The sequence below is a fragment of the Cebidichthys violaceus genome, unplaced genomic scaffold (assembly GCF_023349555.1).
Source record: "Cebidichthys violaceus isolate CVI_PGR_0920_01 unplaced genomic scaffold, fCebVio1.0.p SCAF_2, whole genome shotgun sequence".
Taxonomy (NCBI): domain Eukaryota; kingdom Metazoa; phylum Chordata; class Actinopteri; order Perciformes; family Stichaeidae; genus Cebidichthys; species Cebidichthys violaceus.
Genome location: NW_027176372.1, coordinates 23007740 through 23021510, shown reverse-complemented (window position 1 = coordinate 23021510; position 13771 = coordinate 23007740). Strand labels below are relative to the sequence as shown.

Sequence of the window (13771 nt, the reverse complement as noted above, 5' to 3'; positions counted from 1 at the left end):
GGTTGACGTGTTTTTGATCTCGGCGGTGTGAGATCCCTTCATGAACGTCTGGCTTGTGCTCGGAATGAGCAAAAAGAACAGATAAATGAACGACTGGCTTTCATAAGAAAGATATTTGGCAAAGGACCGAGCAGTTACAAGCTCCCCAAATATTATCACTTACTACGGTCTCATCATCGATTTTTATATGAAGCCTTGGAGTTCATGAAGCGCGTTAAAGACTCTTTTTTTTTTTATGCCACACATGATTGATGTTCCTCTGAAGTGCAAAGTATTCTGCAGGGAGCCGAGCTTTCTGCAGCTGGTGAGCAAAATCTCAAGGCTCGATTAGAACCAAAAAAACCCAGTAAAATACTGCTCATTCTTGTCAAAATGGTGTGTGTGTGTGTGTGTGTGTGTGTGTGTGTGTGTGTGTGTGTGTGAGAAAGGCTTAGATCAGCTTAAAGTAATGTTGACATCTGCTAATATGATGGAGCTCCCTCTCCTTGAGCAGCCACACACTGTCCATTTGATCGTGAACGAACTCGTTGAGGTGTGTTTCCCTTCCTGCTGCCTCACCTGAAATGGACAATAAAGGATGGTTATTAGTATTTATCAGCCGCTTATATGTATTATTGAATCTCAGCTTTCCGGTTTTGGCGTCGGATGCCCATGTGGCTCGTGTAAAAAATGTAGACTCTGGTGTCATGGAATCATAAATTGGTACCAAATACAGTTGATTATCATGGCGATGCTGGAAATTGCGATCATATTACAAACATAATTCCCATTAAACCGCAGCATGCGCCTGGGCTTGCTTGTGGTTTTTTGGGGTTTTTTTTTTAACTTTTTTGTTCTCCAAACACCAGAAACAGTTTGTGTCATTTTTTCATTCATTCTGTGAGTCGATTGGAAACAGGAAGCCAGATCTCCTCCGTGAAAAATGAAATTCATAGCAGAACACGACACGGAGGCCATTTTTTCGACCGGTATCTCGTTCATCCATCACTTAACGTCAAACAACTTGGGCGGCCTTTTCCACGTCGATCCCCTGGCGGTGTAATTTCGCCTGACAAGGCATTTCCATTTGCGTGCGCAAATTAATCAGCACCACATGCATGTAGAGATTAATGATTTATGTCACGGTTCTGGTGTTACAATCAAGGCGCTTGCGATGGAGCACAAGGATCCTTTTGTGTTGTCTACACACACAAAAAAAAAAAAGTGTTCACTCAGCAGGCTGCGAGCCACGCGTCTGATGGACAAGCATGCGGCGTTCCAGAAATCTGTCGGGCTGGATTGAAGCAGTCTGTTGTGGTATTATACCTGGCATGCAGAGCACATTTCTGCCTCACTACTGAGGCTCAGGGGAGTTCTATGTGTTGTCACATTCTTTACTCAAATGGAGAAAAAGAAGTTTTTTTTACAGAGTGAAGCGCTGCCACTGAACATCTCGTTCGCTGTGCGCTGCTAAGCGATGGCTCGTTCCTTCCACAGAGAATGTTCACGGACACAACAGCAGATCGGTGGCGAGATAAATCCCCTGGAAGAGGAAGAAGAAGCAGACGTCATACGATTCCGTCAAAGGGATGAAGATGGAACAGAAAGCCTGCAGGACTGATGAGGGGGGCAAAGGGGGGATTTGATGAATTTTAACATTCTGCAATGTTTCGGGTAAAGGCATGAATACGGGAATAGTAGCATGTTGGAGATGCATGCTTGTTATTTGTGAATAGTATTGTAAAAATGTTGATCGTGGGATCTGATCCTCAAGGGGAGTAAAACAATGAACCGCTTTTCTTTGCCAGCACATCCTTCATATGAATTATAGATGAGTTTTTTTCTACAAGCACCCCATACCCAGAATATGTTTTTGATGTTATTGAACTTTTTTTTTATATAAAACAAGGTTTACTGTATAGCTTGGTTTTCACACAACAACCAGCTGTTGTTACAGTGCTACTGGGTCTATTTGTTCTTTAATATTACTGTATGTATAGCTTGTTAAAGCTGAGTTTAGGCTTCAACTGGAAACCCCCACCAGACTACTGGATCACTATTAAGTGAGTGGTTCTAGAATCTTGATGTGATTCTTTTGTTTCCGTAAAAGAATAAATTCTGCTGGTTTGAGTTCGGGATCAGCTCCCTCATTACAGCGGCCCAGTAAGCATTGACATGTTCAGGTATCGGCGTCCTGCTGGTACCTGAGTTCTCCCTTCAGTCATCGATCAGGGATTATTAACCCTTTGAATGCTGAACCTGACCTGACCTGACCTGTAAACCCAAAGTGTGTTTAAAGCCGTAAATATATACGTGCTACGACTGAAGCACTTTATCATGCAGATATACAACATTAGCAGCAAAAAGGAACATTCCATCCAGACTCAGATTATGATGGCGGCATGGAGCCAGAGAGATGTTCAGTGGGAGTGTTTTCTGGCTGGTGAAGGAGGAGAATTCTCAAGCAGCAAGAGGATCTTTCCAAAGTATGAAATATGAAACAAAACAGTGATTTGCTTGCAACATGATGGCTCCTCTGTTGTTATCAGGGAACACATATTATAATGCAATCCATCTTGTGATTCATTTTCCTTTCTCCAATGTTTATATTATTCCAACATCATAATAAAACACATAAATGTGTTGTTTTTCTTCCCAGCATGCACTATCGCGCCGCAGACTCCCGTCTCATTTTCGGAGCATCCAGGAACGATAACGGACGGAGCGAGTCAGACGGCGTCCTAAGATGAACAAGTGCAGCTCAGGTGCTGCTGTGAAGCAACTGGCTGCAGATAAATGTAAAGGAGAAACGCATCAGACAACAATATCCGTGTTTCGGTGTAATTAATGTGTGGAGCGCAACACACTGACACGCTGAATTCAGTGAGTTCTGGTCCACTGGGGCCTCGCGTACAAGTACTACTGTAGAGTATAAGTTCTGTCACAACACACCCTATCACATTACATATCCTGTATATACATGATTTGATTTAGGAGAGTAATTATCTAATGAACTGGAATCTAATATCTTGCAGTGAACGATTTAAAAAACTCAAAGGGGCTGTTTTGAATTTTAAATTAACTTTAATTTAATTCCCATTTCCTGTCCAGGATGTGGACACAAATCATTCTTTAATACTATTTTATGTCATCGATGATTTCATGTAAATGCGTCGGCACTAATAAACCAAATAACATGAAACTTGTAACATATTGTGACGCTGTTGAAATGTGCACATTGGGTCATTTTAATTTAAACATAATTCAGCATATTTTGCTGGGAACACCTCTGGGTGTCATTGTATTCGGAGAGATTTTACTTGGTGTTCCCGCGTTCGAAGGAAAATACAGCAGCTGTGCCGTCTTAGGATGTCCCTACGGTATGAGCCATGATGAAGTGACCCCTGGGGTGCTCTTCTGCTGGAGAAAATGAGATGCAGCGTACTAACAGGTGTCATTACATGAAGAAAACAAGATGTAGTGCGATTATAGGCTGCTGCTAGAACACCCTCACCCTCCACCGGTAGCCACTGCTAACTAAACATCTCAGATCGTACAGCGGGTTATGTAACAGACGACCACCAACGGACAATGTCACCAACTTACAGTTGAGTGCAACAAAGGCAACAAGAATGAATCTAGATGTGCAGATTATCAGCAGACAATAATAAAAACACACTTTCAGATTGTTTTCTTAAAGCCGATGAAGCCCTTGGCATCCAGACAAGAAGAAGCATGTTAAGTATGTTTATGAGGTGTTTAATCAGGCATTGCATCATGTTTTATCACCTGATCATATGTTTTGCATGTAAAATGTGAAAAGTAGCTGTCAAATGAATGTGGTGGGGTAAAGAATATGTAGTAGAGCATAAAGTTTAATAGTATTAAATACTGATTTGTGTCTGCATTACCGTATTTGAGTCACATGATAATATGCTTTTCTTAAAATGAGACTAGACTCAAATCAAATGTTGTCTTGTCCAGAACTGAGACATTTCCCTCAGTGGCTTCAACAAGTGTTCAAGGGGGCAACTGCCTGTAGCTCTGAGGGGCACCACCAGGGGGCTCTGGTTTCAAAGCCAAGTGCAGCCAGGGGCAATTACGGCAATCGCCATGATCTCAAAGTTAAGCAGAAGACTTTATTAATATTCATGGGACGGCTCACTGATACAGAAGTGTGGCCCCATGCTGAAGGACACAGCACCCTTAGTGCATTAGCGCAACCTTGAGTCTGTGTGATTTAATGATAACAACTCATCAGGCATAACAATGAATGTAAAACACTTCAATTTGTTCTGAATTCAGAGGAAATGTGAGTCATTTCTTTCTAAATTCCTCTGCTGGCGCGTTTCCGTAAACTCCTCCAACGCAGGACCACACAGCACACGCTGCTGCTGCTGCTGCTGCTGCTGCTGCTGCAGGAGGTTTTTACCATATAAATGAAGTCATCTCAAGGACCCCCCCCCCCCCCCTTATCCTCCTCAAGATGTAATAATGAGCTGCGATCTGGATGTGGCAAAGCGTGTCCGCTCCCTTGTGGCTCACTTCATATCACCTGGAACAAAACGGGTGTTTTTGCAGACAAAGTGACAGGTGCGTTGTGTAACACGGGACCGATCGGGAGAGCGCATTTGTTCGTTTGACAGTTATGTGTCCCGAAAAAAAAAAAGGCAAAGCCAGTCTAATGGGATTTAGCTGTGAGTTCTCCCACTGTATACATTTCCGTCTCCAGCCTGCCCGGCGGACGCTGGAGCCCTCCTGGCTTTGGCATGTCTCTGCGTGCGTTAGCCGTGACCCAAAAAAGGTCTGCCTTGTTTCTAATTTCCTTCTGTTTATTATATTCCTTTGTATCAAAGCCTCCGCGTTTCCTCAAGACCACCATGGAAGCGGCAATCAAATGTGGAGACAAACGAGACAAAATACCCAGCTTTTACAGACAAAACCCTCAAGGGGTGAATGAGTGTGTTATGAGTGTGCGAAAGAGAGAGGGATTCCACATTGTGAAGTGCTGACATCTGCTGCAGGCCCTTGCGGGGCTGGAATGTGATACCCTCCTTTACACAAAGGGCCTTGGCCCTTGCAGCAGGCACAAGAAGACCTCTATTTGCCCCTCTCCACGGGGGCAAACGCTCGTATGAAGTGACTGTATCGATGCCCCGTGTCTTCTTTTCCCAGACATTAACTCTGATTAAAAAACCACAGAACCTTCCTTCATACCTTGATGCCGGGGAGACGGCCGCTCTCTTTGAGGTGGTAGTTTCTGAGCTATGTGAGACTGGTGGGGGGGGGGGGGGGGGGGGGTAAATTGCTGCAGCATTGCATCATGTGTCTGGCTCAATGGGTTCAATATGTCTCCAGCTCCCCTTTGATTGTTGTGTCTGTGCTGCACCAGACTTACCATACACTGGGGGGGGGGTTGCCATACAATAGAACTGGAGGAACCACATGAAACGCAGTTGATGAGGTACAACAGTGTGCCGGAGAGAAGGGAAATTGGGAACAGGAGGGAGTGTTGTTCCAAGCGGCGTCTCTGCTTTGATATGACAAATTGAGAAGCTCTTAAACATTTCCTTCCACAGAAACATTTAGGCAGAATGCACGATGGCGTGTTGAAGAGTGTGGAGTGTGGGCGCTCATCTATCTTTCATCTCTCTACAGGGGGGGGGGGGGATGAATCAAGGCTTTAAACAATCACTCCATGGTTATACAACAAGCGTACTTATGCATCTTTTCTTATGGAAAGTTTCCCGTTTTGAATGGTGAAGCTTCCTAATGTGAGTTCATTGTTCTAACCATGTATATGTTGTGAATTTTGACGGACCATGATGCACTGGGTACAAAAAAATGCAAGACGCCCAATAGAGTAGAAAAAATGAGATATTTAGGAGCACTAGCAGAGGGGACAACAGAGACACACAGCGGGAAGTGCATGTTTGTCCTCAAATGGACCACAGTGTTAAAAGTGAGCTTTGTACATTACAATGTATATTTGTGTATTGTGTGAGACAGAGAGTGAGTACAAATATATCTTCTCAACTTTAGTCTTTAAACTTTTTTTTCACATTCACTGATCATTTTTAATGATTTCAGAATTTGTGACAAAAAAGCAGAATGAGACAATAAACTTTTTTGTATTTATTTGTTTCGTATTGAGCTCCAGACATGCCCCCTCCTATCTCCTACCTGCTATTTGAGTGATAAAGTTATATTAATGACTCCATTGTATCAACTTCCTCGTTAATAACAGACTCTGCGGCGCGGCTCGGTTATCTGGAGACACTTTTCCTGGACTAGAAACACGTAAAACTGTTCGCAACACGTGGAACTGGATTCTGACTAATTCGTAGCTGAAAGTGGGTGAAACACCTCATTGGACCAGTTCGGTTCAGCAGCAGCAGCAGCAGCGGAATAGTTAACACGCCGGGGAGTTTCCTCGGCTGGGAAGTTGTACTTTATGTACAGCACCTGTTGTGCCGACTGTTGGCAGTCTCCGCAAACCCAACCCCGGCCGAGCAGCGATACTTTATCTCAGTCTCCACCGAGTTATGACTCGAGACCCTCGCAGGACAACAGAACCCGCCTCGGTGTTGCGAATGGTTTCTGGGTACAGACTGTATCGGGTTGCTACGCTCTCTCGCTGTCTCTGTGTGAGCTTTTGCTGTAATGCGTAAAGATCAACGGGGATTTACTCAGACGGAGTCAAGAACGCACGGTGGACGCGCGCTTTAGCCAAAATGCCTCTGTGCTTCTCTAAGGATCTCGTGCCGTAGATGATATGTCTACATGCGGCCGCTTTTACAACTGATTCCAGGATTATAATTACATAGAGCAAAGCTTTGTCCAACTCAGTCACCAACTTATCTCAGAACCAACAGGTGCGCACTTGCGTTACGCAGAAGCGGCGAATTCTGCGAGCTTTGGATGAGGATTTGTCTTGATTTAGGGAGATATAACTTTCACTTTTTTCCCCAGAAGGACTGATGATAAAGATTATGTGGATTCTACTCTGCCTTTACCCTCTCCAAATGTGTCCGAAACAGCACTGGTGTCCCGTAAACGACGCACGTGTGTGGTGATACAAACCATCCCGTCAACAGCGCTTTGTGATCGCCAACCACCACTTATTCCAAATGATCCTTCCATTCATATTCCTCCTTGCATCGCTTCTCCCACAGTATGGCTCGGAAGCTGAATCAAGTCATGTCAGCAAATTCCACCCCCCAAGTGTAAAGGAGCAGAACGGTGAGTTGTCATTGTTTTTGTTGTTTTTGACATTTAGAAACAGATGAACTCTCTCACACACGAAATGCTTGAAGACATTCTATTTAAATGCACATCTTGCTTGAGTTCAAACTGCCATGAATGGGAGCGTTTCATTATCCAGGATAGGAAGTGCAAAATTACCTTTTACCTTTTTTAAAGTGTACCCGTGTATGTTTAAGGGGGAAAACCCTCTGAAATTCCACGTCCCCCGGGGGGGGAAGTTTTCCCTGTGATCACTAAAAAAAAAAAAAAAAAAAAAAAAAAGGGCTCCATTCATGCAGCAGCAGCTCCGGGCGATGCAGTTCGCTTCCCTCAGAGCTGCACAGAGCTGCACTATCAGATGCAGAAATCCACTTCTGTCAATGTTTAACGTGACGTCCACCTCAGGCTGAACGTTGAGTTGCATTAAGTGATCGCTTGTCCTCCGATGACGTCTTGCCATCATTTGCAATTTGGCAATCACGTTCTTTTGTAGTTTGTGTGTGTGTGTGTGTGTGTGTGTGTGTGTGTGTGTGTGGGCAGGAGCGCGTGCAGTGGGGGAGCGGTGGGGTCATCTTTCAAACTTGAAAAAAAGGAAATAGATTTTCCCAATGATGCACTGACTCATTCTCATTCTACGTGCAACACACTCACTTATTTAGATACATTGTTTGACTTAATTATTAATACAACGATAAGACTAATAATACGTGTAACAATATGTATGCTGTCTAAATCAGTTAATAATCCTTCTCCAGACACTTGTTTTGTCTTCTACACTCTTCAATGCATCAGAAGGACCAGTGGACTGTTCAACCTCTGTATACGTTCAGGTGATTAACTTGTTAAATGGATTTTGGTCCACATGTCCAACAACTTTGTTCTGTAGAAGCTCGATCCATCAGGTGGGTCTTGCAGGTTGAGTAAAGAGCTCTAGCTACAGAGACAAAGCATGAGCTGTGCAGGAGGATTAACCTAGTCACGGAAGCAAAGAAAGGCTGTTCTAGGTGATCTATAAAGCATTAATACATAATTTATTAACTGCCAGAAAATAGCCAAACGTTTGTATTGGACTGACATATTGACAGAGATTCATACAACAACATGAACAGACAGCAGGACCTTACAGGCTCCAGTTCAAAAGCAACAACACGGCCTGCTGCGCCCTGCAGACGTTGTGCCGCTCAAAACTTCATTCATTGCTCAGCCTTCCACAGCCGGTGGGTTTGACTGGCCTTGTGTGTGTGTGTGTGTGTGTGTGTGTGTGTGTGTGTGTGTGTGTGTGTGTGTGTGTGTGTGTGTGTGTGTGTGTGTGTGAGGACATGCAGCGGCTGACTTCACTACAGTAACAGTCAGGGCTGGGAAATCAGAGCCTCCCGCCGGGATCTCCAGGTTTAATCAGGACGGCCGAGAAAGGAAAACAACAGCGAGGGGAGAGGGGAGAGGGAGGAGGGGGAGGGTTGAAGGTGGAGGAGGGAGGAGGAGGAGGTGGGGGGGGGGGGTGGAGAGATGTTGAACTTGTCAAAGAACTCTTTGAAAGAGCGGTCACACATTGGCTGAGGGCGAAGTTAGCCAGGCTGTCTGTAACCTTTGACTGAGCGCTCACCGTTCTGGCGCGCTTGATTGCTGATGCTCTGCGAAACAATTTGATATCGATCTGAAGGGCGGTGGGGGGCGGTGGGGGGTGGTGGGGGGGGGGAGCCAGACCTGTCTGGCATGTTTAGTGGTAGTTGCAGAGAGAGTTATGGTCCCCCGGTCGTATTAAACTTGGCAAGCGGCTGCTGATTACTCCATAAGATATGGGAGGGGGGCTGTCTCCCAGTGAGGGCCGGGGCCGTGTGAAGCAACCATCTGTCACAATAAATGATTCGGACAAAAAGTCTCTAAAAGGCTAACGGGACGGGCACCAACTCCGAAATGTACGTTTTTGTGTGTTGTGGTCATAAATAACGTGAACACTTCCTTCCTCCGCCTCTGAGGGTTATTATGTTACAATAACACGTATGGCACACGTCATTCTCATGTGTTTGCCACATGGCTGTACGGTTTCACGGTTATTAAGCAAAACCATTGGCGGCAAAAAATGCGTTGTGTGGTTTCAGAAATGAGGTGAAAGCAAAGTCTCTGCTTGTTTCCACGAGTTGTTATCAGTATTTTGCTGAGGATATTAGTTGCATTTTAGGATATGAAACTCATTATGATGCCATCAGCAGCCTTCAGTTACAGCACTGTTCCCTAAAAATGGTGTGTTTCCTCCAAAAGTCATTCAGCAATGCTGTAGCAGACAGAGTTGTGATTTGTTACAGGATTTAAAGTCTGTGTGTTAAATAGAGCCGCATTTTTTAATACATGTTCTCCCGTCTTTGCAAATAGACTCAGGCACATCACAATGAAGCTGGAGCTGCACCTTGTCTGCAGGCGTATTAACTAAAGTATATAAGCTCGTTCCCTTTGCGCTGACATGGCCTTTGTTCATGCTACCGTGTTCACAATGTCTTTTTTTTGTTCCCTGCTATGCTGCGAGTCGCTGGCAGAGGTGACGGTTATGTAACGCTGCACATCCAGCTGAAGATGCATCTCATTCTTCACAATCGTACCGGTCATCTCAGGAGGGGGGGGGGCTCCTCTTTATATCGTCTGTCTCATTCACGCGGTCTGGCTCCACTTCCCCATAGAAGGCCATGTTTTTCGCCCTCCCCCCCCACCTAAAGCCCACCCGTAAGCACAGGCCCGGGTCTGATTAGAGAAATCCGGCTGCAAATATTCGTAGGAGATGCGGATTACCTGCAGATATTCCTGCACATACCCCCCCCCCCCATGAGCGCCGCTGGAGGAAGGTATGCGACGCGCTAGACCTGCCAATGATCACAGAGGCTGCTGTTCTGCTAAAGATTACGAGATTAGGGGGGAGAACCCGGGGGGTCGCAGGGGTCGCGGGCCCGTGGGGAACGTGTGCAGCTTTCCGACGTCTACGTGCTTGCAGGGTTGAAGATACAGAGGTGCATTGTGCATTCATTAGATTATGATGCAGACAAACAGTTTAAAGTAGGAGCTTTAAAAACAGGAAAGACTCCTGGGTGGCCTTTCAGGTGCACTGTGAAGCGTAGCCTACATCACACGTTCATTCATAGATGGCTGAGAACACTTTGTTAATAGCAAACTTAAAAAAAAGTAGCGAATAGTTTTTGTCGATGTGAGGTGATTGACAGTTGAGGCGCTTCTGAGGCTTCAGTCTCTCTCTTGAAGATTAGCTGGAATAGAAAATAGCTGATTCTTTCATCAAATGTCAAAAAGGTACAACCTCCCCCTGCATACTCTACACAAAAAACCTGCAGGGAAGAAGTTAACTTCAACTCCCGCGATGCAGAGAGAAGAGCCGTCTAATCACAGAGCGGAGCATTCCGTTGGGTGAGCTGAAGCTGCACACTCTGCTTTGTAGAAACCCCATAATGCTTTCTGCTGGATTTTGGGTCAATTTTAAGATGCAGTCAGTAACTGTTGCAATAACAAGACACATTCTGAAGCGCATCCATCCAGCTGAAGCTCATGGGTATTCTTCCATTAGAGCCGTCTTCCACGAAAGTTAAATGATAATAATTATCATAAACCTATTATATAATTAAATTGCTCATGTTTCTGAATTGACATTAAAAAAGGTCAGGCGTTATATTAGGTTGCCTCAAATCATATATGCAGGAAGAGTTAAGACGAATTCAAACGTTTCTCTGCTTCTCAGTTACCAAATCTATCCAGACGAGACCAAACATTGCGGCGCACGCCTTCGTGTGCTCGCTGCTACGAGTTGTGGCCAGCTGGCATTCCGGTGTCCAACTGTTATTTTAACTGGTTTCCACAGTGCTTGACTCTTAACTTTTAATTTGAAATCACGATATACGCCTCTTAAAGCGGTGAAAGAAAACTAGCCGGTTCTTGGACTCTCCATGCGTTCTTTAATACAGGTCAGATGTCTTCCCCGGGAAAGCTGGAAGAGTCTGTACTTTTGAATGAATGAATGAATGAATGAATGAATGAATGCAGCCCTTTGCAGTTCGTCGTTGTCGTGGGCAGTTTTTAATTCAGCCAAGAAATCCGGCTGCTATTGAGTCGGTATTGTAGGATGAAACCTACATGTATGAAAAAGAGGTTTGCCAAGGCATGATTTATCAATGAATCCAATGTTTTTGGCCCATCCGTCCAGAAAGTGTAAATAAGAAAAACGAAAATCCCCAAATCTGCAGTTTATGTGATTTTTTTTCCACGATAGCGGCAGTACAAACCCCCGACCAGTGAACACAGTCAGGCCTATGTCTGCTGCCAGGAGGAGTGTTTCCCCTCAACATCTCACGGCAGAGTAGGGGGACCCTGGATAACAGTGTCTATGTTGTCGCTGTCAGCACTTTTTTTTGAACGTGGAGTGCTGTATTTGGCAAGCAAAGCACGCCGCCGCCTGGCCTGCTGTTTGTCATTTCAGGCGGCAAGAGCGCCGTCTCCTCCCCGCCTCTCCTCAAGCAGCCGAGGGACTTTTCAAGGGATCTGAGTCACGAGTTTAAGCTCTGCTGGAGAAGAAATGTTCTCCACAGACACCGAGTCTCTCTGTTCCCGACTGAATTCATGTTAGTGAAGTTTTCTTCACTTAAAGTCGACGCTTTGGCCATCGATGGTCTACTGGATGGTCTCAAAAAAAGCAGAAAAACCTTAAAAAGTGGATCAGCGTGATGCTGTGAATCTGCAATAACTGATTTTTTGACCATTTGAGGGCAACGCAACAAGCTACGAACACAAAGGTGGTCTATTCTTACCTTACGGGATCGATAAGGGGAAAGCATTACAGTTTGCACAACAGTTTCTGACCACCTGATGATCTTCGGTACAGTATTCCCTTTCTGTTTTTGGTCTCTGAGGGAGATATCCGGCTTTTTAGTGGCCTAATGTTCCACTCTGTTCACCAGCTAGTCACTAACTTTGTCTGGCACTGTTTGGTGCCGAGCAGACGGTTTAAAGTGGATTCATCAGAGTGTTTTTTTGCTGTCGCTGCTGGAAAAAGAGGTCGGTGCGAGTGGTGCAACAGAGTGGAACTTGGGTGATTTCTTTTCTGCGGGTCTGTCTCTTCAAACAACCACTTAAACATTTAACCCATTGTTAATATAGAAATAGTTCTGAGGCCAGCTTTAAAGTGGTACTCAAACCATATGAACCATTCCGATCAAGTGCCTGTGAGCGATTAATCCGCTGGAGACTTGAAGTGGCTGTAAAAAACAGTTTGCTGGCTGCAAACGTATGAAAATATTCAAAGCCAACACTTCTGCAGCCTCACACGCATCTTCATCGCCCATCCGTCAGACCATGTTTGTTGTTTCTCAGGTAAGCAACCCAGACGCCAGAAGAACCCTTACCGTTTAGCTCCGTTTTGGGCTCCGCCAACCACCAGTAACGTATCAACATTAAGTCCTAATAGGAAATACAGCGAGGTAATTCAAGCTTAGGTAGGTAACATTGGAGAAACCAGTGTGAGTACGCTAGATTTTAAACATTATCCAGCTGAAAAAACCCACAAACCCACAAACTCTGTTCCAGTGAAAGCAGCCGACAGCAGCAGCTCAAAAAGTTGCTGAATCTATCAAGAAAGACGTAACGGTTGGCAACGCTGACAGCCCGTAAACAGCAAACATGCCTATTGTTAGCTGACTACTCACAGCTGTCAAGCTAGCATAACGTGGAAGACGTGACGCAGGCAGACCGGTAGGTTGGTAGACGGGCGAGTCGTCCAATCATTTCATTCGGCCTGTTTACAGCGTGCGACAGCCACGGATACCAGATATGTTTCTGTCGATATAATATATATGATATCGACAGCTACATAGCATGTTGTATTACCAACATGTTAGCCTCAGACAGCACAATGGCTACTTCGTTTGGCGGACAAGAATATTTGGACAGCAGATAAAAGATGTTTGTTACAGATCTGTAACGGTGTTAGTGCGACTGCTGCAGAACTGTGTCATAAGGGTCGTTACTACCAACAGACATAATCACATTTTTGAGTAGATCCACTTCATGCACACCCTTCATCTCATTCTTAGCGTCTGTATCAGTGGGTGTACCTGCAGCTCCCAGGTGTGTCTGAAACAGTGTGAATAGAAACCAGGGTGTTGGTGAGGAAACGCGTTTATGCTCGGCAAACATTGCCCCCGGATGAATAAATGTCCTTAAATGGACTCTTGGATGCGGTCGAGGGTTTCTCCTCTTTCAGTTTCTTATCGGCCTCGGTTCTTGTAGTGGTCTCATTGTCCTGCAATAAGAAGCGCACACTGAAATGTTACCAGTTTTGCAGATAAGGCTCGTCGGCTGTGGGTTACACCGTCAGCTCGGCGATGTCGTTTTTAAACGCTTGGCTTTTGTCAATGGTTCGTTGCGAAAATGCTTCTTCTGAACGCCGCCGTTTCTTTTGGCAGTTCATACAGATTTGATATCGCCACATTCTCTCGCCAGCAAAATAAATACAGATAACATTTCTATCATGTTTCCCCGTCTTATCTACAGAATGAAATTA

The 13771-nt window shown here is 45.0% G+C and overlaps 1 protein-coding gene across 3 annotated transcripts in view; it reads left to right on the top strand.

Moving 5' to 3' along the window:
• Positions 1 to 6275: 6275 nt before the first annotated feature.
• pdgfc (platelet derived growth factor c) overlaps positions 6276 to 13771 on the top strand; it is a 41426-nt gene continuing 33930 nt past the window's right edge. The window contains exons 1-2 of one of the 3 annotated variants that reach the window (XM_068715202.1): positions 6276 to 6854; positions 7020 to 7221. In XM_068715202.1, coding sequence (XP_068571303.1) covers positions 7110 to 7221 — 112 coding nt within the window. In that variant the 5' untranslated portion in view covers positions 6276 to 6854; positions 7020 to 7109. Of the gene's footprint in view, positions 6855 to 6926; positions 7222 to 13771 lie in introns of those variants that run through there. The other 2 variants (XM_068715204.1, XM_068715203.1) reach the window with 2 other exon arrangements.